Genomic DNA, 25,166 nt, shown 5'->3' with positions numbered 1-25,166 from the left:
TTGTTCAGTAAAAAAAATAAAAAGAAAACTTGAAAAACATGATACTTTTCCTCATAGTAAGGTATTGAAAATTTGTTTTGGTGTCAGTACCAGAACGCATGTATGACATCAGCACCATTATCTGAAAATCTGAGAAATTGGAACACGGAAGACATTTTGACGTATCCCAGAAGCAAAAGCACAGGCAAAACATTAAAATTTGTTGATGACTGAATTCAATTTAGCTGCTTGAGTTTCAGGGTCCTGGCAGTGTGCATGCTGAACTGAGAACTGAGCCATTGTAAGTGAAACTCCTGTGCTTTTCCTACTGGGATAAGTCAAAATGTTACATGTGAAGAAGGGACACAGTGAGGGTCCCCCTTACAGTGCTTGTTGAGTGCTGGAGGATTTGTGGAAAGGGTCATCAGGATTTACTTTTACTGTATATTTTGCATTGTTCTTTCTTCCATCTGAGTACTGGACATTTAGTTGTCAGTTGTCTCCATTAAGACTATTTCTTGTATTTGTTACAGTGTAAAACAGTTTAAAGTGAACTTTTTAGACCATAAAGCATTTAAAAACTAGAAATTGTAAGTTGAATGAACTTGAACATAATCAAACTTATATGTTTACATTATGTTAATGATAAAAGATTAGTTGATTCCACTAAATTCATGTACAATTTTTTACCAGAATACCAAGTGATCTGTATTCATTTTGGCCATTTTATTCCGTATAATTTGATGGTAAAAAGGTGTAAAATGAAAAAATAAACTAAAGATGTTGTGTTCATATAGATTACTTCATGATACAAAAACCTGCGAAGTTTCAGTTCAGTTTGCGAATAACGCAACACTGCACTACACTACACCCGTCAGTGATGCATAGTGATGATGGCAAATAAATGTCTGAAAGCTTCATTTACTGCTCACCATAGAGTTAACTACAAGTATATGATGAGGGAAATAGTGAATGAGTGTCCAAAGAGAGATTTCGGACACTGCCTAGGAAGTGTGGGACACGTAGCACAAGTTCACACTTCCTTGGTCATTGTTGGGCGTCTGACACTTACCCACCCCGGTGCCACTACAACCTATCACCTTGTTTTCTTCTCCTTTCTTGCGCCTTTTCCCCCTCTCTTCTCCCCTATTTTGCCTCTGGCTTCACAGCCCTGTCAGTCGAGGTGTCAGAGGCACCGGAGTCCGCCTCGCTGTCTCTCACTGGCTGTCATCCCTTGAGGTGAACACTCTCAGTTTTCATGTTCACAACTCTCACAACTCAATGTCAGCAGAAAAGAGTACAGTGAGGGGAAAATAATCTTCCGAGAAATATTGAGGAGTAAGGATGGAAGGATGGAGGGATGGAGGGATGGGGGCGAAGAGCCTGAGGGGGAGAGGTTGTGAATCAGGCCTGGTTGAATCTCAACATTGATCTCATGAATAATAGAGCTCCAGTGGCCATGCGACGATATTAAACGTGACATCTGAAGACAACCTGGATCCACCTCTCCTCGGAACAGCACACACATGCGCACACACACTCTTGCACATGCGTACATTTGTGTGTAACCTTGTAAATCTGTGACTAATCCAGTTTTAACCGTCAAACTGTGAGAACATTTAAAATGACAGTATCCAAAAGGTCATTGTTACGTACCTGTAACCTGAGGTTGATTTAAGTTATTTCTGTTTGTCTGTAAATCACTGACTCACAACAGTCATCAATATGAAACGCCCTCATAAAAGAGTAACAAGTTGCCTGCTAAACAAGACGTGCTCCTGTATTGCCTTATATTTCTCACCTTCTAAATAATACATAGAGAAACAGCTAAAGTCCAGTGCTCACAGCTAACACACACACACACACACGCTGCTGTCATGTTTACTCGTGTTTACTGTCTGTCCCCGCTCATCAGTCATTCACCGTGACAAAACTCTGTGTGAAGAATCTGCAAGTCTGCATTTTTCACCCTCTGCGGACTGTATCTTGGAGTTCGTTTTACCTGTTTTTCTTTTCATCCACTTATTCATGCGAGCAACTGGTGAACGTCAGGGAGAAGCGGGAACCCAGAGCAGGTGAAGTGAACAGGCGAGGAGGAGGAAACCAGTGATTGAACGTAATAACTTGAGATGGAGTGTTTTACAGGACTGCACCAGTACTTTCACTTAGATAAAAGTGATGAGTAAGGGAAAGGTTTAAGAGGGGTCAGGTAAACACAGATAGAAGAAGAAGCTCCACTCATTTTTTACCCTGACACAGCCCCCACCCAAAAACACACACCTCACCCTGAGGCTTCTGGAGGATTATAATTGCAGGACTGGTCTGTCATTATGTTATTATCCTCTTTATCACCTTTGGCTTTGACATGTGTATGGTCGCACACGTGCAGCCAAACTCATGCACCCCCCCCAATGAAGAATTGAGCATTATGAGGGAATTCCCTGCTCAGGCCATCTATCTATCTCTCTTTAGGGGGTAGGAAGCTGAGAGATAAAGATAGATGAGCAGTTATCCCAGGATTATAGTATGGTATGTGCCCATTCAACACAAAAGAGCAAGGAAACGTAGGAGCCAACTGGACTAATATGCAAATTCTTGAATCTCGTAAGCAAAAAGAAAGGCTTACATAACCGGTTAGGAGCATGTGTAAGTCAGGGCAGTGTGTCAAGACTGCAGCTGGTGCTTGTCAGGTCACAGCCACGGCCACAAAGACACTAGGGGAGAGGTTAAAGGATTGCTGTCATTGTCGTAAGGAGAATTGTAAATGAAAGTATCGTCTGAAAAGAAGTCACACAAACACTCTTTGCCCCTGCATGTGTTAAACTGACTCACAGCTCACAGCAAAATGCAAGAAACACTCTACGCTTACGCTACTATGATATTATGATATTTTACACAAACACATCAGCTGCAAAGTCATGAGAGTCCTCCACAGATATGACTTGGCCGGAGTATGCTTTCTGTAAGAAATCAGTTGACTCCCTGAACACTTAAGATTGCCTAATGCACCTTCACCTGCCACTTTCACATACACAGGACACATGCATTGACATGCCCTGACAGCTCTGCGAAGAAGGAATGAATATACCTTAGAACAGAAGGAACACATGCTATGTGCAAATCAAACAGCCACTATATGCAAATCCAGTGACCTTGGCGGTTATACAACATGCTTTAAAATGTTTTTAAAATAATTACAGAATCCTCTTTGCATAACATAGAACTGTTTACATAATGTGTAGGTGGGGAAAGATATGATGTGCGTAGACACAATCAGGATATTTGCTGTTGAGGGAAGATAAACAGACTTGGCCTCTGACTCATTAATCTTTAATGCTGCTATAATTGGTATTTTTTTATTATAACAGATAAATTAGCATATACTGTATAATGGGCCAGGTGCCGCTCGTAGTGATGAATCCACAGAGAATTATCACCTGAATTTGCAGCTTCAGTCCCTTCACAGCATCTTTCAGCCCATTGTTTTGGTTTCGTGCCGGCAACTTTTCTGTTTTGGTTCATTCTCACAGCTCCTCTGTGGCATAATTATAGTTAATAGTGGACATTCATCAGTTGGACACAAACACAACTCCAAATGCTAATGTTGCTCTGTATCTGCTGTCAGTGTAAACAGGCCTTGGTTTGCTAATAGTTTTACGATATGTCAGCACTTTGTTCACAACATGTTTCCGCTGCCCCCAAGTGACCAAAAAAAAAAATAAATCAAGTATTTCAGATTTAAATCAAGAGGAAACCCAGTGACTGTTCTTGTTACAGCCCTTTAGGGAAGAATTTAGCTGAATGGTAAGCACAGCAGCCGAGGGAGATGTTAAATCATTCATTACTCTATTCAGTTGTCAGCAGTGAGTGATGATATGTATTAGTTTATATAAAAAGCATCATGTTCCATGTCTGTCCATCAGACATGTGAGTGAAAGCTGCTGTTATTGTTTCTGACAGCCGTTCATTGTGTGGAAAGCTTGTGAAATCAAAAACCACAGCTGCCACACCTGTAGTCTATATGCTGGTTGGCATGGTGCAGAGAAAGAGAGAGAGAGAGAGCGAGAGAGGGCGATATTCTGAGTGTTGCTATTCATTAATGCAACATCTCTTAATAAACAATGGAGAAACTATTCCCTTAAGAAAGAATCTCCAGCTACCACACCCAATTCATGCATCTGTAATATGTGCATACACACACACACACACACACACACACACACACACACACACACACACACACACACACACACACACACACACACAAAATTACATTTGCTGTGCTAACGGTCCTCACAGAAAAACTGAATATTTAATTTCATACAAGAGAAACAAGAGCTTTTCCACATCATAAGGAATAGATTCTTCAGCTCCCAAACCATAACTTTCCTGTCAGTCACAAATCTGACATCAAATGTCTTGGAGAGAAAATATATTTTATATCATCCCATTCAACACTTCTATAGGATGTTTGGCAAGGTCCTGAGTTAGTCTGTGCCAACAGTTAATTTTGCTCTTTCACATTCAGGATATTGATCTCAGAATATCGTTTTATTTGTATGTAGTTTAGGAAGTATTTGATTTGGGAGCACAGCACAGACGAATGAGCAAAGAAAATGATAAATATGACTCAGAAATTCCGAAATAAAAGCTTTTTACTTTATCTTATAATAAAAACCTGAAAAGAAGGACTATTTATGTAATTGTTTGGATTTTTTGACTGAATGAAATCTAGAAAGCCAAGCAAGGATTGTTACAAATCTTGCAACAATTTGCAGAGAATTATGTGAAAACACAAACTGGAAGCATGCTCAAATGGCTTTCAATTACATCAATAATCATATAATTACTTCAGTGAGGACCATACTTATGTAAGAGCCAGGAGATCCCCAGATTCACAGTACAAACCACCATCTGCCTCACCTCTCCCTTCCGCTGCGGCCCTGGAGAGCTGCACAAGGAGTGGAAAATACAGTCACCTAAAAATACACTGCACATAAACAACACACTTACAAACACATGGGTACACTGCACACACACCCTTGCACACACAGGCCAAGTGTCTTTAATATTAGAAAGCACAAGGCTGACACCTGAGACACTCAGCGCAGCGGTGTCACCCTCCTCACCCCCTCCCGCTTAGTCCAGTAGTGGCATGCATGTCCCTGAGGGTCCAGTCTGATCTGCTCTGCTGCAGGCTGGCAGCGAGCGAGGGGGGGGTTTGTTGGTGGTGGTGGTGGTGGTGGTTATGGTGGTGTGTGTGTGTGTGTGTGTGTGTGTGTGTGTGTGTGTTTGGGGGGAGGGGTCCACACGCTCGCAGTTGGCCCTGCATGCCTGTGGCATCACTAGGCCTGATGTAGCCTCACTGCTTGATGGGAGAGGGGTCCTAGGGACCAGCGTGGCCGTCATCCCAGAATTCTCCCTATCATAACTCCCCCCATGCACACACTATGGCATGTATACACACATAGAACACTCAATCAGGTCTGGCATTTATGGTATATTTTTCTATATAAAGCTCAGTATGTGATATATTTTTGTCTTTTAACGGATCCCACGCCCTGTGCTTGCTGTCCTCTCATCAAAATGCAAAACTGTGTTATTTGGTTTCCTCTACTGTTCCTTTTAGGTTTTATTCAGCTCTCATCTTTGTCTTTACTTGAGCCTCCACATTGTTCCACGTTCCACGTATCACTATAGACCTGTTAAATTACTTTTGGTTTTCTCCCACCATCAACTGTCTCCACTTGTTTCCATCTCCCTGTAGTTATTCATAGCTTTCTCTCTCCAGCGCCTTATGTTTCTTCCTCTCTCTTTGTTTTACCCCTTGTTTCTGCTCTATATCTTTCAACTCTCCGTATATTTGTTTTCTTTCCTTTGTGCTTTTAACCTCAACCGTTGGAGCTATATCCTTCTTCAAGATCTTAATTTCCATTTCTATTTAACTTGTCATTCTATTTTTAAACAACTTCTTCTCTTGTCAGTTTTTTTTTGTTTGTACATTTTTCTTCTCTCCCTTTATTTCCTCTTTGTTTTGATACATTTGTGTTTCTTTATGTATCTCCTCTGTCTCATCTGATCATATCCTTCAGCTCAACTGAAATACACTGGACCTGATGCATTTGTTGTTTATTGTGATTCCTTAAAATGTTAGATTGGATAATATGTTCAAAAGATATTTAAATGTAGGCTTCCAAAATAATGCTTTGAATATTTCCATATCTTTTTTTCGAACCACCAATCAAATGACCTTTTGGGTTTAAACTGATGGAAATGTCCTGTTTTGTGAAAGAGCTCTGAAAATGATTTCACATAGAGATAGTGTGAATTTTATCCACTCTTAAGGAAATATTATTTTGCAGGCTATTATAAACTATATGGGCAAACATGAGTTTCCATTGTCCATTTAATATCCATAAAAAAACAGGGTAACTGAGAATACAGACTTGGCAGCTTTCTAGACTCACTCCTATATGACATTAGTTTGCCAAACACAACTGCTACGGGAATTTTGTATTAACTTGATGGGGGAAGTCATGGTGGTCAGATAATTTTTTTGGTGACTGTACCTCGTAATAATGACTTATTAATATCTAACAGTATTTGTTTGAATGGGCGTAAGTCTTGAATTTAACAAAGTCATGTGGGGTACCACTTACTCTGAAGGGCAGTTACAAGCTGAGATAGACATATTCTCAGAGTGGTGTACGGAGAATTGCATTAATGCCTCCAAGACCAAGGCGCTGGTCATTGATTTCCGCCATGGACAGTTAACCATCCCTACACTGGGTGTCAAGGGCAGGGGATTTAGGGAGAGTGGACACATACAAATACCTTGGCACCATAACTGACCAAAAACTCACCTTCAAACCTAACAGTGAATTCGTTTTCTAAGAAATGTCAGCAATGCCTCTTCTTTCTGAGGAAGCGCCGTAAACTCCAGGTCCACCGATCAGTTCTACTAGCTTTCTACAGGTGCTGCATTGAATCCATCATCACCTACAACATAACAGCCTGGTTTAGTGCTTTGAGTAACATCCACCTTATTCCTCTCAACAAAAGTATCAGATTGAGCTAGAGCAGACAGACTAAAATGAAAGGACTACAAATAGCCTCGGGTACCACACACACACAGCACAACCAATACAGCTACCTACCTTCAGGCCATTACTCACATTCACGACCGAGCAGGCCATGCCAAGCTTTGTGCTTACGTCCATCAGACTCATTAATGACTGACCTACCTTGAGGCTTGACCTTATTAATTTATTACTATTTATCTATGGACATTTTTAAACAGAGTTAACATTTTTATCTTAAATTTTTTTTAAACTGTCTTAAATGGTACTTGATTATTGCCTACTCTGTGTTTGTCTTTTGTCTGGCTACATGTTGTATATGCACATTTGCTTTTAAACATGAGACACAATGAAATTCCTAATGGATAAATAAAGTTACTTTGAATTTGAATTTGAATTGAATTAGGTTGTGAATGGTGCAGATGTAGACAAACCCACTGTAAATATTTGATCTGAAGATTTAGAACTTGATCTTTGACATTGATGGGCATTATAACCATCAATGAGCCACTCGTGTTTAAGTACTGTAGTTAAAAATACTACAATAATGGTTTAAATAATATTGGCAAAGAAACAATAAAAATTTCTTCCGCCGTGCATGTTCTGTTATCAACATAGATATGTTAATATTTGAAAATTAAAATATCGCAAGTAGATTTCTTATAACTTTTACAAGTTAAATTTGGGACACGTGTTTCTAACTTACTAGAACTAAATTATCACAAATCTGTTGGAACGCATAATGGGCAGATGGAATATAACTTTATTGAAATGTAAGCAGTTATTCAGACTTTTATTTCCTATAACAGTGACACGTCTTATTTGAATGGGCTTCACACTTTTCATCTTTCATGCATAAAGCATGAGGTGAGTCACATAGAGAGAGAGAAATGGGGTACTGATAATGCAGACTCAGCTTTGGCTCCAACTCTGACTCTCTTGTTTCTATCTGAAAGAGGATCCAATTCCAGAAAGATCAGGGAGCCTCCAGCTGGCACACACACACACACACACACACACACACACACACATTCTCTCTCTGTGTCCCAGCTCCCTGCGACCCTCTTGACCCACATACAGGACATATGACAGCGACCATGTGATCTGGATGGCAGAATATGGAGACAGATTATTTTACAGTGAACAAGCTCTCACCTCTCAGCAGATCAGCCTGTACAGATCACTGGCCATTAACAGAGTATTGCACCAATTGGCTGCTATGCTACTCAATAACCACTGCCTGATCTCTGGTCTTATGATTACGGTGACCGGACCGACATGAGAACATATAATCACCAAGAATGCTAAAGATTTAAACATGAATACGATGCTGTACATTATCTTCAGTGTTCTTAATGTCAGGGGTGGAAAGTAACAGCAACTAAAAGTATACATTGTATTTAATAACTATATTTTGGTAGAAATTGGAGGCACTGGTATAAATAATTTGAGTAATATTGTTAAACAGATCTCTGTAAATTACATTAGTTGGCTGATGGGCCTTGTGCACAGCATTTATACCATTTCACAATGTAGATCCTATCACTGGTGGCTCCACATCCGTTCCACCAGCCCTCGTTTTTCGGGACATCCCTCAGGACGCACTTGGTCAGTGAGTGAGGATCGATTCCGCTCGTCTGTCCATTCATTCCACGCTTTACCAACCGTGTGATCTGTTCAAAAACACAGACACACACACTTGAAATACGTGTATGCAAGACTGGGTGCTCACACTCATCTAAAGAAAGAATAGTCTGCATAGTCTCTGACAGGAAAGAAGATTTTGAAATCACAAGCCCTCTGCTGCAACTGATATCCTGATAGCTGTGGGCATAAACGTGTGTGAGATGGATGAGTGAGAAAGTGACATAGCCATTGAGAGGAGAGAGAGAGAGAGAGAGAGAGAGAGAGAGAGAGAGAGAGAGAGAGAGAGACTGACTTAAACAGTTTCTTTTTCCTGCTAGACCAAAGAGCAACATGTGTCATGTAGAAAAGAAAATACATTTGACCTATTTACAGGTCTTCTCAAGAGTGTTTGTGTGTGTGTGTGTGTGTGTGTGTGCACATGAGCATGCTCACCTCTATCTGTGTAAGGGACCATCCCCTGTAAAAGCATGTGGTTTCTTCACAGGATGTGGGTTTCTGGTGAAAAAGACAGAGAGGAAGCGCTCTAAAGAAAGCTTATCGTCTTTTCTTTCTCTCTGCTCCTATCTCTCACTCCGGTCTTTTTTTTCTACAAGACAAACATTATCTCACATTTGAATGTTCAAAGAAAAATAGGCTTCGTTTGTCTGGTAACGTAACATGCACGTTGATGAAATCTCTTCTGATGCAGCTTTGATGTAGTGGAAAGGAATATGTATCCAGACACCTTTTGCCTAATAATCTCATCTGCAGGGGGTAACAGATCACTCGCATGTAAATTCCAGTTTAAACAAAGACAAGCAGTTTCTTAAGAAACATTCTCAATCCGGTTAGTTGACTTGACAAACTGAAAAGTCAAAGTTGCAGCTCGATTCATTAACTCATCCTCCTCTGTTTTTTTTCAATGTCTTTTTTAATCTAAAAAAATGTTATAGACCTTTTAATGTAATTTTTTGTGTATAACTTTGAATGAAAGCAATGTTCTCTCTATGTCACCTGTATGAATAATGCTTACTGAATAAACTGCTGAAGAATTAAAGGAAACACTAACCTGTTTTAGTGAAGTTCTGGCACACAGCAAAGAAAGGAATAGAAAAGTCGCACGCTCATAACTCAGATGCAGTCATTTATTTCAGGGTAAAATACCACTTTTTAAACTAACTATAAGACAGGTGTTTCAAATTATTGCTCTCAGGGCAGCATGAAGGACACAGAAACAGAGTCCTTAAGAAGCCTGCAACTAAAACATTTCCACACATCTAAAAACCAGCAAGCACAAAGTAGAGAACCACAGCGAAAGAAGAGATAGGAAACAGTTTGGTGCTAACATTTGACAGCATTATTGATGCCTCTGTCCGTCTGTCCAAAACACAGAGATTGAGGACTCTGGTCCCAGCATTAGGAAGTAAAAATTTCTACCTCATTTTTCTACCCCGTGATGAATTACCGAGTTGACTTGTATAGACAGTGTCAAGAGGAGTTTGGAACTACAGGTTGCAGCAGTGTGGAGGGTCACAACACTGCACACGCTGCCTGGGCCTGTTTGACTCTCCTACACCGAGGGACAGCTTCACCACGGCTCCTTCATATTTAATTGTAATGTTGAATTATTCTGGCTCAGTGCCGTGTTGTGCCACCGTGAATTGGGTCGTGGAGTTTGTGAGTGCATCTCAGTGTGTGTGTGTGTGTGTGTGTGTGTGTGTTTGTGTGTGTGTGACAGGGACAAGAGGGAAAGTGATGTGGCAGTAGTGCCTGAGTCTGCCACGAACACTGGAGGCCAGTGGGAAAGCAGAGCCATAGCAACAGAATAAATTAATGAACAGGATCCGAATGCTACATTTAAAACAAGGTACAGGATACACACACACGCGCACACACACACACACACACACACACACACACACACACACACACACACACACACACACACAGACACACACACAAGCAAAAACCTTGCCAGCTGGTGGTTTCATATTCAACACAGATAGGCTGGTGATGCAGGTTGGGCCAGAACTACTTCTACAACTCCAAAACATCCAGCCAGCAGCTCGCAGCAGCGGCCATTACACGGAGCATCATGTTTTAAATTTTTCTGAAGGTAACACACAGTTTAACCTTATGTAAACAAATCAATTCTGACGCTTTTTCTCATCCCTTAAATATAGCTCCACTCAGCCCTGTTTGAGTGACTTTCATCTAAAATTAACTCCCTCGACATGAAAAAGTGTGGTTATGGGGCACCTCGATATCAAACAGGCTTTATCACATTATTGTGTTGTCGTAGCGAGTGTGGTTATACATATATGTTATACATACATGTTGCACCACATAGTATTTGACTAAGTGAAGAAAATCACCACAGGGAACATGTGCTCATGCCTGTTCCGGCCAGGCATGAGAGAGAGAGAGAGAGAGAGCAAGAGACAGAGTTAGATCCCGATATCCTCTGAGCCAGTGATCTTCAGAAAGTAGTCTGCAGCGCCCCCCTCAGGAGAAGAAAGAAAAACACCTGGGCAAAATTCAAATGACAAACATTCAGGATAGGTTTTCAGTGATCATACAGGAAGACCTCGTGTAAGTGCGCACAGTATTCCTTTCATTATGCAAATCAGCCTTTTGATTAACATCAAAACCAATTGCAAGCCAGTCTTTTTTTTTGGCACAAAAAAGTGAAATAAAATTTGTTTTGAAGAATATTATAAGGATGTCTTGATTTGATAGGTTTAGAGTGATTTAACTAAATTAAAACTATTCTTGTGCTTTGGATATACTGTATGTAGGCATATGCTTTCCAAGAACATCAGCTGATTGTTCTAGCGCTAGATATAGTCAACCAGATTTGCAAGGAAGGTCAGGATGAAAGGGGAAAAAATAATATACAGTAAAATGGCATTTAGTATTTAGTACAGTAGACATAAGTAACACATTTCTGATGTTCTGCATATTGTATGCGTTCTGGTACTACTCTCACACTATGGAGACGTTACTTGCTACTTTTTAAAAACTAATTTTACTTGTCTGCAATTATACCACGGGGGCAGTCCGTGCTGGAGACCGCTGCTTTTGAACCTCTATAGACACATTCTTACTGAGAAGTTAACGCTTTCATCTTTTGAACTTTAGTTTAAAACAGCTGATTTACATATGTATAGACAAGTCTGGGCTTTCCTGCTCATGCAGATAAGATACTACACAGTGAGTGTGTGCTGTGTAACCTTGTTAAGCTCAACATGGAGAGCCATAGGACGACATGATTAGTTTGACAATTAAGGTTGATTTACATGATGAGTATACAACCAATTTTAGGTGCAAACTAAGATTGAACAAATGAAAAAGAACAGATACGATTACTGAGAGAGGTGTTACATAAACCTCAGTCAAATAAGTTGCAAGTAGCCGGAATTTGTTTAAACCAACTGTCTGAACTGTCAATGATGCTGAAGCTTGACACTTCACATTTTTCTAGCTTTCCTTTCTAATATACAGGTGGATTTTATGAGTTGTTCTGCCTCGAAGCATAAGCATCCAGTGTAATTTCTGTTAAACAAAAGGTTTGTAAAAAGGTTTGGAAAAATGTACAGCTTTCAATATTGTGGTAGTAGTTGCAAAAGGTTTAAAGTGAGAAAACTACCTCACATTTTCTCCTCACCGAAGACACAAAATACTTTTTCTCAACATCAAAAAAGGGTTCACAAACTGAAATGAGGTTAAATTTCAAACCCAGACGCATTGATTTTTTCTTTTTTTTTTACTTTTTATAAATTGTACAATATTACAATCACATTTTGTACAAATGCTGTTAACAAAAAAAATGTAATTCAGGCTACAAGAAAAAATGTTTGCTGAGGGCCTGAAAATATCAGTGTCTTTGAGCACAGCACTGAATCTTCATGCAGTAGTGGAGGGAACACATGCTGCTGCTGCTTGGAGGGAGGGCTACACACAGACAAAGACATCACATCTGAAGTGTGCTAGTGTGGCTTCCTCCCGGTCACCCGATTAGATGTTCAAAACATGGGTGGACGAAAACAACAAGGTGGTTACCAACATCAGATACAGATGAAGATCATGTACTGAAATGGTTGCATAAAAATCCAGTTTGTGTGTCTGTGTGTTGTAATGATAGTGGAGAAGGGAGCTAGGGGCATAAGGTTGTTGTTCAATTCTTGTTTGGTCCAGGTCCAATGTGTTAAGAAGCCGAGGTGCAGGGTCAGAGGTCATCAGGTAGGGTTTAAGAGCGGGTGTACTTCCCCCAGATGTGCAGCATGAAGACTGAAGCAATGAAGAGCAGACTCATCACCAGCACTGGCACCGGGCCGCTGTCACAACAAAGAGACAACAATTAACACACAAACACGTACATGTGGGTGCGCTCACACACGCACGCACACACGCACAAAATCTCATCACACTTGGTGTAACCCCACCCAGAATGAGAGTCTTAGTGGAGTGGCTGATTTTATTGATGAGCTTTGGAAACAAGGGGGGGCTCTCATCTCTCAAAGAGGGACTGAGTGGGGGGAGGGGTGGAGGGACGCATTGCTAAGTAGCGGCATTGCCATGCCAACCGTCTCCTCCGCGGCCCCCTCCTCCTCCTGTCAGAAGGCTGTAATTGAGTTGACCTTTCAGAGTGGATCCTTTAATGAAGCTATGAGGCCGGCGTCTACACAGGAACAAACATGCACTCGATATACAGCACTGTATGGCGAGTCTGCCCTCCTTCGACTGCAGGAGAGACACATTCAATAACCACCACAGCACCATCGATTAACCACGGCCGGCTATGGCCAGAAGACAGGATGCCTTCTCTAATATTCGGGGCGAGAGAGTTTTTCTTAATTTGTGCTTTCCTAACACACATAATTGTGTGTGTGTATATAGACAGACAGACAGACAGACACACTTAAATCACGCTGATCCACAGCTCAGAAATGATTTGTTTTACCACAGCAGCACGCCTGCCCAATTTCCCTGCATTAAACATTCCTCCCATTCTACCTGATGGAAATAATGATATTAAGGATAGCCTGTGTCGGAAATCCTGAGAATTAGTGTGTATTTTTGAGTGGATGCAAGTTAAAATATCAAAGGCTAAACTTGTTTGTAAGTGTGTATGTTGTTGAGTGTGTGTATGGGTTTAACTACTTTACAGCAGCTGCTTTTGTAAACTGCACTTACACTTTGAGGCCTGGCGAGTCTTCTGTGTAGAAGCGCCACATGCCACCAGTGCCAGCTGATCCTGTGGTCCTGCCGCCGCTGCGTGTACCACTGCTGGTAGCTTTCCTGTGGAACACACACACACACACACCATGTCAAGAATATGTGCGTGCAGTAAAGTAACCATAGTAACACCGATACAGTATTTGTTTGAAGAAATTTATCTCATTATTAAGGGCTTCACAAGACAACTAATTTTATTTCCAACTGTCCAAATGCCTCCTTAATGAAATAATGGCCTTGTTTTTTAGAACACTTGCCTTAACATGTTATAAAATACTTTATAAAATGAACAAGACACTGAGATTGGAAAAAAAAAAAAAAGCCACAATTTGTGAAATTCAATTTTTAAAAAAAAACTCATTCAGCAATTTCTCAAATCAGAACTTTATGATCACACTAACAGTAACATCTACCAAACTTTACAAAATCAAGCCTCTAAACCAACTCAAAATAATTTTAAGATCAATAAATTTGAATTTGAGCAAGCCATTTAAAAAAAAAATCTTTGCCGGTATACACTGTATTCAGAGTGTAACTCCAACTACAGTGGCTGGTGATGAAAGAGCAGAGGTGATGCATGGCTGCTTCACTCATGTGATGAGATTAAATGGAGGTTAATGAGGTAATGAAGAGGATGATCGTAACGGGAAATAATGAGAAGGTAACAGTGAGCCTCTGATTACACACTGATTAACACACATCTATCTGCTGCTCCAATCTACGGAGGGCACACAAATATACAGGGAAGGGCTATCTGAAATTCATCAATCACTCTTTACAGTGTGATGACATGAGCAGGCAGGGTCAATGTTGAGGGTATTTGGAAAATAATTCGGGCCGAGAAAACTGCACAACTTAACCATCATGTTTGATGTGAAGTGGCCATCAATAGCTTTAACTTCAGTCAGTATGCTTAACATACAGTTGTGTGCCAAAAAAAAAGAAAAGGTAAAGTTTCTCAGTAAAGTGTTGGGCTACTACTAGCCTTTCAACTCTACTTAAGTGATGAACACCATTCTTCCAAAATGTATTTCCTAATTGGGTGTTTTGATAGTGGTAGTAAAGAACACCGTCTAACTAAGCGGTCCAAAATCTTTAATCACAGGTGCTGAAATGGATCAAGGTGTGAGGACTCTGAGGGCAATCTTGTATGATTCACATGATTTCATACTTCTCAAACCATTCAGACAAAACTCTTGACCTGTGTAGAGGCATCTTCAGGTTTTTCGTTTTATTTGTCGTCCATCTGTGTGTAGTATAAACTTGCTAAAACTTGACCAACTGTATCTGTCTTCTTGGACTGAATGCAGACAGATACAGTTTAACACTGAAAGTTTGGAGGTCAGATTATCAATGTGAATGTGAATGTGAATGTGTGTCACTGTGTGTGTCACTGTGTGTGTACCTCTGCCTGACTGTGGAGCCTGCTGCGCGGGGAGCCACTGTCTTACTGGGGGAACGGCCAGACGCCCCAACATTGGTTGCACTTGCTGCTGGTCCAGGCTGAAAGGGAGACAGCAGATTTAAAAATGTATAAATGGGATTCAACTCCATTAAACCAGATCTCTGTCACTCCACGCATAAATAAATATGTACACATTCACAGTAAATTAACCTACAACATTCGGATAATGAGACCTAACAATGATTCATGGGTATCTAATTTACATTTGATTCTGAACTATAACAGTATTTTTAATGTCAGAGACTGGTGGCAAAGGCCTTGACTGTCCACACTGTTCATTACTTGCATTTAGTGTTCACATGCAGAGTCTCCACCAAATGTGTTCACATACATATTTAAGTAATTCATTCAGTGCTGGACTACCTTAAAATGTGTTTTTGGACTATTTGAGCAGCTGAAAAACAGCCACGTCTACAAATGATGAGCTAACATTAGCAAACGTGCTAACAGATAGCTAAACGTTGGCGCAGGTCTGAATGAGAGCAATAAAGCTGCTTAGCTTAACAGCTGTAACAGTTATGAGATGGAGCTAAAAGTCTTACCATTTTGTTTTATTTGTCCTAATGCAAGCTGAAACCCCGAGTCCCTCTTCAAGCCGATGTCCACGTCAAATGAGCAGCAGCAGTCAGTGTGTGAACGGCTCAAAACTTGTCAAGAGAACTCACAAAGCTGACGCTCGTCTGAAAAGGACACGAATACAGAACACAAGACCAGCGTAGGCGACTGAGCAGAAGCCTGACCGGCTGATCGCCTCCAACACAAAACAAATGACACAAGCAAAATTTTAGGAGCTTATTTTTGTGATACTTGAATTTAATATATATTTTCAAAAACAAATTTATCTTAGGGTATTGAATTTAGATATGTATTTTCACTTTAATTCAAAGGCAAATTAATGATACGCTTTGACTCTGAAGGAGACGTGTCCCCTATACCTCGGGGAAACAGGCGCCATTGTGGTTCAACCACGAAGTGAGATTAGCCTGATCACAACGGTTGATTTGAGCCAACATGGCACCCGACCGATAGAGTTTCATGGCGGATAGTCTTGCTGCTACTGGCAGCCAGACGAGCCTAACCACAGGTTTCAGAGCTTGGACAAGGTAGTGAAGAGATCCAAAGGTAAACATGTATTATATTTCAATTGTAACGTGATTGTGGTTTAGTAACAAAGACAACTGTCCACCAAGTTGTCAATCCAAAACGGGTCACAATTTCATTAGCTACAGGCTATTTATTATCAATAATGTATCTCTGTAGCTAAACACACTTATGTTACCTTCCCTAAAACAAACAGCTATCTAACTCAGAAGTCTCATTTGTGTGTTTACCTGCAATTCAGTGCCAGCCAAGAGGTCTTCCTTAAAGTACATGAGACAGTATTTAGAAACACAGCAGCCCGGGTTGCTTTGCAGACAGTAGATGTGTGTACTTTTTCTGTTAAACAGTCGAGGCATGAAGTGAAAGTTACAAATTAAATTACGTTACAAAACCACAAGGACAGATTCTTTAAGTTTGTCAGCCATGCAGCTTTGAAAAGTTTCTTTCTCGGCATCAGAGAGTAGATTCATGAATTTCTTCTGTTGGAGAGATTTATCTGTTTTCGCCAACATCAAGTTTAAGATTGTTTGAATGCCGCTGAAAATGAATTTTCTCTTTGAATTGTCTCACAGGTTAAGGTGGTCACTCCTATAAGTGCCAACTGTTGTGAACATAAGCTTTATACTCCTGATTTGGCCATCACTTGCACTGTCTACTGGCTGTCTGTGCTCGTAGTCATCAGTTTATCTGTCATTCTACATGATAGAGAGATGTTTCATGTGTTTTAGTGTATTTCAAACTTTTTTTGCGAATCAGCATTATTTTTTTGGAAAATATACTCCAGATTCACTTGATCCATTCTTGCGTGCAGGATGGCACGGGTGGTGTTCCTCCATCCAGACCTGGGTATTGGTGGAGCAGAGCGACTGGTGGTCGATGCTGCTGTCGCACTTAAGTCTCAGGGATGTAGCGTTCAGATCTGGACGGCCCATTATGATCCAACACACTGCTTCTCTGAAACCCTGGACCCAGACCTGCCTGTGGTACATTAACACACACCTTACTACATAATATTGTCCCTCGAACAACACACAACAAAAAGACAAAGAATAAGTTATGTAAAATGCTGCATCTATGAAAGCTGTGTTTTCATCATTTCTGTTACTCTTCTAATAGATATGTGTGGGTGACTGGCTTCCCACTGCTGTGTTTGGCTACCTACATGCCCTGTGTGCCTACCTGAGGATGATCTATGTGGCCCTGTACCTGGTCTTCCTCAGCGGGGTGGAGTATGATGTCATCTTCTGTGATCAGGTGAATTGTGTCATATGGTAACTCTCTGTCTGTTTGCTCGTCACTTATTTGACTTTTTTCTGAGTCGTCTGCATCTCATAACTGACACAGCTGCTCAGAGAATAGCTTCCATTGTGTCTCCTTTTTTGTGTCACAAAAGTGACTATCAGCCAAAACATATCAGGCAAAGGTAACAAAGAGCTTTTACAGCATTTTTCTCCAACATTTTTTAGCATTTAAATAGTGTATGTTTTATATTTAGTGCCAACATGTACTGTATTTGTAAATATTTAACTAGGGTTTTACATTTTTATCTGTTTGTTTTATTCTGTCTCCATATGTGTGAAATGATACATCACATTACTCTGGCATTTTTCAAAATTATTGCTGTGTAACACCTCAAAACTGCCATACCTGTTGCCGATTAGCCACGAGGAGAGGATCATTTTTGGTAGAACACACAAGTATTTTTGTTAAAACAACTTTCATTCCAACCCAGGTTTCAGTGTGTATCCCCGTGCTGCGACTGTCCCGTCACAGGAAGAAGGTTCTGTTTTACTGTCACTTCCCAGACCAGCTGCTGACCCAGAGGAAGTCCCCTCTGAAGAAGCTTTACCGTGCCCCCATCGACTGGCTGGAGGAACGCACCACAGGCATGGCTGATATGGTGCGTAACGGCTGAGGGTGGGAAGCTGGATCATACATCAGGTTGTTATGGTCTGATTACAGGACAAGACTGTTACGTTTTATTTCATTCAGACGAAAAAAAAAAAAAAAAGCATATTTTGAAAAAGTGGTAAGGAATGCTAAGCAAGCAGTAAAGCAAAAGCAAATATATACAGTATAAAAATGATATTAATTAAGACAAGTTAAAAATGTAAGAATAAAACTTTTTTAATAATATCCTTGAGATTTGATCTCTTGAGTTCCTCGGGTGTTGTGTTTTAAGGGTGCTGACAGTAAATTCTGTCTGGTCTTTAGCTCAGATTTGAGAATGGCCAGAGGGTCCTCCCTGAGAGGCTGAGTCTGCAGGAGAGTCAAGGGCTAAACCTGTGCATGTCTTGTGGGAATTCAGTAAAATATTAAAATGAATTATTAAAACTAATAGGATAATATTAATGATTTGTTCCATTTTATGTTAAAGCCTTGCTGATGCATTTTGTGCAGCTTGTTGGCAATAAATTGATTTCTGATTATAACTGTAGTAACAAGTGATACAAAATACATTTTTGTGAATGTATGTAGAGGAAATTATGTTTCTGCAAATGTAGCTGATGACATACTGCATTCTTAAGGCACAGAAAACATCAGCTGCGTAACAATATATTTTACACATAAGCCATGCCTTGCAATCATGAGAAGATGTAGTTGATACTGCACTTCATACAAACCTGTAATTAACAACCCAGAAATAGATTCAGGTCTCAACTGAAATTTGTTTGCCTACAAACAAATTTGACTGCAATTACATGTTATCAAGTACTGCTCCATTAAAAACAGTCGATTTGAGTTGATTTTCTCAGAATTATTTTTATCTCACTGACAGGTTGTCTGACTATTTAACAGGACTCTTCCTGACAGACTTGAGTTTGGCTTTTGAAAACTACAGTGTCATTGCAACCAATCGATGATTAAAACTATAGTGTAATAGAGTAAATTAAAAATACAAGCTGTATTATTTTGACTTAAACAGCTTGAGTAAACCAAAGTAATTATTCAAAATGTGAAACAGCCTGATCTCCACAGACAGCCTTTTGTAAAAGCTCAGGGCTCTGATAGAAATGAAAAGACATTTCAATTTTAGTCTACACTTGAGGATAATCAAATACCTCAGGCTGCTGTCCAACTCATAGGGGCCTCTGATATATGTGAGATCCTTATGAACTAATCTCCATGTACTTCCTCTTAGATTCTGGTGAACAGCCAATTCACTGCGGGCATCTTCAGAGAGACCTTTCATAGTCTAAGCAGAGTCCAGACAGATGTCCTCTATCCCTCCCTCAACACGCGTAACTTTGATCAGCCGTCCACTGAAGCACAAGGCCTGGAAGGGCTGCTCCCTGAGGGATCCTCCTACCTGTTTCTCTCTCTGAACCGATATGAGAGAAAGAAGAATCTGGGCCTGGCTCTGGAGGCTCTGGCAGCCTTGAGGAGCAGCCTTCCTTCAGGCCAGAGAGCAGGCGTTCACCTGGTGGTGGCGGGGGGCTACGATGACCGAGTTACTGAGAATGTTCAACATTACATTGAACTGAAAGAGTTGGCAGCGCAGCTCCACTTGGAGGACTGTGTCACTTTCCTGCGCTCCCCCTCCGATTCACTGAAGGTGGCGCTGCTGCGGGGCAGCACCGCCGTACTCTACACCCCAAGCAGAGAGCATTTTGGAATAGTTCCCGTAGAGGCCATGTACTGCTGCTGTCCTGTTATCGCTGTGAACTCTGGGGGCCCCCTGGAGAGCGTGGTAGATGGGGAAACGGGCTTCTTGTGCGAGCCCACAGCTGAGGCCTTCTCTCAGGCCATGGACAGGCTCGTCAGGGAGCCGCAGCTCCGCAGGGACATGGGACAAGCTGGGAAGAGGAGGGTACAAGATAAGTTCTCTCTACAGGCCTTCTCAGACCAGCTGTATGGGTGCATTGTCAGACTGAGCCAGTGATGTGAAGGCTGGAGGAGAGTCAAGAGGAAACCAGTGGAATTGAGGAAAAATAAGCCTCTAGTGAACTGTGAAAATGACTGGATGACTGGGGTCTGTACAGAGTTGAAGTAGATGTCTTCTAACAGAGAATGTATGGGCATACGTGCGGGGGGGTGGGGGTATTATGAGGACTTAGAGGACAATTAATCCGCATTCCCTTGGAGGGGTTGCTGAGAGGAAAAAAGGATGGAATCTCTATACTAATTAAGAAAAGAGTAACAAGTTTACCTACCCTATCTCTGGAAAAATACCACCCCTGCAAGTGTGTACGTGAGTGTGTGTGTGTAACCTTGCATGTGCAGCAGCGTGGCAACCAAGAGCCTAGTAAATGAGTGTACCACAAGGATTGATTGTTAGAGTGAAATGTTTTGCACTGTGTATGTATTTTTCTTGCTTTTCTACACTAGTCTTTGTCTTTGTGTGTTTCGGGGATGAAGAAGAAGAAGAATGCAGTTACAACCATGTGCCATCAGGCAGTACACAGTCCCAGATCGATAAACAAGATGCTTTCCACAACTTCCTGTCCACCCAGAGCTTAGTTCCCCTCCTTGCATTCACACGACGCTGGCCTGTCCATGACTCTTGCTGCTGCGTGGAGGTTATTAGAAAATGACAGAGTGTTTGGCTTTATTAGAGGTCTGGCTGATGGGCAATGTGCCTGTGTCAGGGTCATTATCAACAAGGAGAATAGCAGAAGGTCATTGTGTCTGCGCGCTGGCCTCCTCAGCCCTCCTACTGTATAGAAATGCTCTTATTGACATTCCTGAAGTCTTAATAAACAAGAGGACAAATAGTTTCCCGACTCTTATGGGTTTTTCTTTGTTGGTAAGTTTTTTTTGGCCTTTTAATATGGTTTGCTAAGGATTTTGTGGGTGAGTCTAGAGACACAGAAATATTGTTAATGCTGTGGACATCTTTGATTGTGCCTTGAGTTGTTAAATGAAACATTCTCAAAGTAGCAGTGACAGATTTTTTTATTTTCCAAACTATCAAAGTTAGTGTGGCAGAAGTACATAAGAGGATCTCAAGTTTCTGTCTCCATCCGCTGCTGCATTATCATTTGCAGAGTCTGAGTTGTATCCAGATGCACTTCATTGTTTTTCTTAAAGGGAATCTAAAAAAAGAATTATTTTCATTATTGATTGATCTGCTGATTATTTTCTGGTTTAATCATCTGGGCTATAAAAGATCAGAAAAAAGTGAAAAATGCCCATTACAATATCCCAGAGACGAGGTGATTTCATCAAATGTTTTGTTTTGTCCAACCAGCAGTCCATACACCAAAATATATTTATATATATGAGGAATAGCAGCAAATTCTAATGCAAAATGTGGCATTTTTGCGTGAAAAATCACTTTAATTTATATCAGTGAGCGAAATAGTTGCCGATTAATTTTCTTTCAATGTACTAATCATCGCAGCTCTACAATAAATTACAGGTTGACTAGTTATAGACCTAACATCATCACACATCACTCAATCACTGTCACTTAAGTATGGATAAACTCACCTGGGTGCACACAGCGTGGCCGTATCGAACAAATGTGGCAAAATGCTCACTGTTGAAGTTCATCAGGTCGTATTTGAACTCCTGGTGCAGAAAAGTTTCATAGCGATGCCTCATCGTCTCCTGTGGCGATGGAACCAGATTGTGTTTGTTGTTGTTGACCCTGATTTGAGTGCCTATAGGTACTTTGATATCCGTAATAGGCTGCATGCAGATTCTGGTCTTCTTCAGAAGATGATCACCATTCGAGTTTGGAACCATTTGTTGAAGGAAGCTGCGGCAGGCTTTCTGTGTCATGTTCTCATCTAGAACAGAAATACGAAAACGATGTACTCCCAGTAAAATAAATCTTGTGTTTTTTAGTTTTCAGAGTAACATTTTTTAAAAAGAAAATTCAAATGAAGCGAGTAGCAGAGAAAATCTGTACCTAAGAAAAAATAATTGGTTAAAATGAAGTCACACTTCATTTTCTTACCTCCCACCCCAAAATGGATAACATGGCCCTCTCCAACATAAACACCCCAAAGAGACAATCCCAGCCACATGTTCACAAACTCAATCAAGTCTCCAATCTCTGCTGTGGACATGCTCTGATCAATCTGTAGAGCAAAAGATTAAAGTAAGAGCAGTTTACCGTGTCACCATACCCTTTTTTTTCTTTCCACTTGATTTACACATTGAATTCAAGTGAAAAAGCCATGCCTCAAATGGAAAAAATTGATATTTATGATGGAAATCTGGGAATTAAAAAGAGGATAGACATGAAATCACAATTTGACTTTTGGAGAGTTTCCTGTAACAATAAAGGACATTACAAGAGAAGAAAAATGAGTGAGATAATGTTCAGCGATCAATACCGAGCTGCAGCATTAATGAAGATTTTAAAATAACTAGACTCAGTGTCTAATAAAACTATATTCTTACTGTGTGGTTTAAGAATATAGTTTAGAATAATAGATTATTACACATAATATTAGAACTATATGAGTTGTTTAAGTGCTTGCACCTGTTTATACCACCTCTTACATTAGAAAACATGGTCAACAAACATAAACATGCATATATCTTATCAGGACTGTAGGCAGGTATGGCTGCCTTAAGATAAAATTTTCTGGATATGTTAATTAATGCTCACCTGTCGACATGTCATTTGAGAAAAAACGCTGTTCCAGTTTCCTGAAAGAGCCATTGTTGCTCTGAGCAAAAGTCGACAGACGGACTAAAGTGCGTTATCCAATTTTTAGGACGCTGTAACCAGGTTGTATAATAGTTAAAACGCCTTCATTAGGCACACATGGCCTTGACTAACTGTTTCAAGATGATAGGCAGCCTAATATGTCACCTATTAATCTAATATGTGCTCTAATATTCTATCAGTCTCAGGCAGACACCATGAACCTCAGCCATATTCCATATTCAGAGATGTTTTTTTTCTGTCATTTGTCTCAATTTGTTTTCAAATGTGTGGCTCACCTGCACTGAGTTTTCAATTCCCACATCTCATATTGATTCCGACATTTCTTCAGAGTCAATTTCAAAAGCTGAAATGCAAAGAAACCAACACAAACACCGCTTGTTTTTCAGAACTATAAATTATTTGTCCCTATAGGTCCAATTAGTGTCGATGGCCTTGGTTTAATTTAAAATGGATAGTAAGGTCTAGCATTTGTAATATCACAGATATGTGTCTGTCAATTTATGTATGTTATCGTGATTTTTTTATGCATGAAAATAGAATAAAAAAACATATCTTGATTGAATATTAAGGATCTGCTCAGGCCAGAAAATCCCAGTCCTATGTACTTATAACTGTGACATTTGTTTTGTTGTCGGTTGTTTGATCTGTAGCTGCTTGGCCTTTAAATAATAGACAAAGATTAATTGTTGATAATCTATCACATGAATAAATAAGATACAAATCAGATACCCAATTGCCATTTTATGGTAGTTTTTAGGAATCTGCCTTGTGAGCCCATATAAAAATAAAGCAACAAACCTAAGACATAAAATGTGTTAAACGCATAAACATTGAAAAAGAAAAAGTTGTGCATAAAACATATTTTAAGAAAATATGTGGTTGTAGTATTAGTGATTTATCTAGCTCTGTGGTCACAGTTCATAAAATAGAGGAAATGTGCCAAATGCAATGTTTTCTTCATGTCCCAAGGAAATCCACCTTGCCATTGTTTTAAACTAAAGAGCCCAGGATGTGTGATTTTCATATTAAATTTCCGTTATAAAAATATTTATGGATTACAAGGCCTTTTATGGACCACAAATATAACAGAGCTTTTGCTTTTGAAACCCTTAATGAAACACAGTTGGATAGATTAAAGAAAATACACTGTACTCGAAAAGAAAACCAGTTGTTTTCCACAGTACACAATATACAGTGTATACTTTTCAAGTAAAAAATGGGAAGATTGAAGAATGGGGGCTCACAGTAATCAACCATGCTACTCATTTATAGACAGTTTTAAGAATACAAAATGCTATTAGAACAAAAATAAAAGCAGATGTGTCTATGTGTGTGCATTTCCGCAGGGTTTCCACATGCAGAGGTGCTAAGTGTAGATGAAGAGGAGGGTGTTCCTGCAGTGATTTAGGGGTCTTGCTAGGCCAGATGATAAAAAAGGCCCCGCGGAGATTGTAAGGGAGGGAAAGACACACAAACAAAAACACACAGCAGTAAACACTCATCAGGATCCTCTGTATTAGTTCAGTGTAAACGTGTCCCACTTTACCACCTACACAGAAAGATGATGTCTGAAGCCTCCTTTCTTTCTTTTCTTGTCTTAACCATAAAGTTGTGAAAGAAGAATCGATGCCCCTTCCCTCCCGTCCGCCCCTGTCTCCCCTCTCTCTCTCTCTCTCTCGCGCTCTCTCTCTCTCTCTCTCTCTCTCTCTCTCTCTCAGTGCCCTGTGGTGGGCTGGTTATTGAGATCACGGTGTGTCTGAGTGGCAGTGATAACCGGTACCCAGGTGCCACTGGCACATGGTGTTTAATTAATTAATGAGACCGCGGGGTTGGTTTTCTAATTCCACCTAACCAGCACCTGGGTGTGAGGGAGATAGCTGTGAAATGTTTAGGGTGTGTGTTTTCAGGCAAGGAAAGGAGAGATGTATGTGGGAGTGTGTGTGTGTTATGGGTGTATATCTATTTTGTTGGCAGTTTGGGAGCTGGTTTCCTTGTTAGTGGAATATTAAATATGTATGGAATATTTTTACCCTGACTTTTAATCACGCCT

The 25,166-nt window shown here is 40.4% G+C and overlaps 3 protein-coding genes across 3 annotated transcripts; 1 reads left to right on the top strand and 2 right to left on the bottom strand.

Moving 5' to 3' along the window:
- Window positions 1–12,441: 12,441 nt before the first annotated feature.
- sec61b (SEC61 translocon subunit beta) lies at window positions 12,442–16,081 on the bottom strand. Its single transcript, XM_040117963.1, has 4 exons — window positions 15,930–16,081; window positions 15,328–15,425; window positions 13,881–13,985; window positions 12,442–13,021 (listed from the first exon to the last, which is right to left on the bottom strand). The coding sequence occupies exons 1-4, from the start codon at window positions 15,930–15,932 to the stop codon at window positions 12,934–12,936; spliced, it is 294 nt and encodes a 97-aa protein (XP_039973897.1). The 5' UTR covers window positions 15,933–16,081; the 3' UTR covers window positions 12,442–12,933.
- On the top strand, window positions 16,013–23,766 carry alg2 (ALG2 alpha-1,3/1,6-mannosyltransferase). The gene is made up of 5 exons (XM_040117962.1): window positions 16,013–16,509; window positions 17,300–17,471; window positions 17,605–17,742; window positions 18,221–18,388; window positions 19,631–23,766. Exons 2-5 carry the CDS (start codon window positions 17,301–17,303, stop codon window positions 20,369–20,371), a joined length of 1,218 nt encoding a protein of 405 aa, XP_039973896.1. The 5' UTR covers window positions 16,013–16,509; window position 17,300; the 3' UTR covers window positions 20,372–23,766.
- LOC120783980 (phospholipase A and acyltransferase 4-like) lies at window positions 21,435–22,505 on the bottom strand. Its single transcript, XM_040117385.1, has 3 exons — window positions 22,394–22,505; window positions 21,922–22,223; window positions 21,435–21,524 (listed from the first exon to the last, which is right to left on the bottom strand). Exons 1-3 carry the CDS (start codon window positions 22,503–22,505, stop codon window positions 21,435–21,437), a joined length of 504 nt encoding a protein of 167 aa, XP_039973319.1.
- Window positions 23,767–25,166: the final 1,400 nt, after the last annotated feature.

The sequence above is a fragment of the Xiphias gladius genome, chromosome 22 (assembly GCF_016859285.1).
Source record: "Xiphias gladius isolate SHS-SW01 ecotype Sanya breed wild chromosome 22, ASM1685928v1, whole genome shotgun sequence".
NCBI lineage: Eukaryota > Metazoa > Chordata > Actinopteri > Istiophoriformes > Xiphiidae > Xiphias > Xiphias gladius.
The sequence above is the reverse complement of the archived record's forward strand: the minus strand, read 5'-3'. Positions and strand labels throughout refer to the sequence as shown.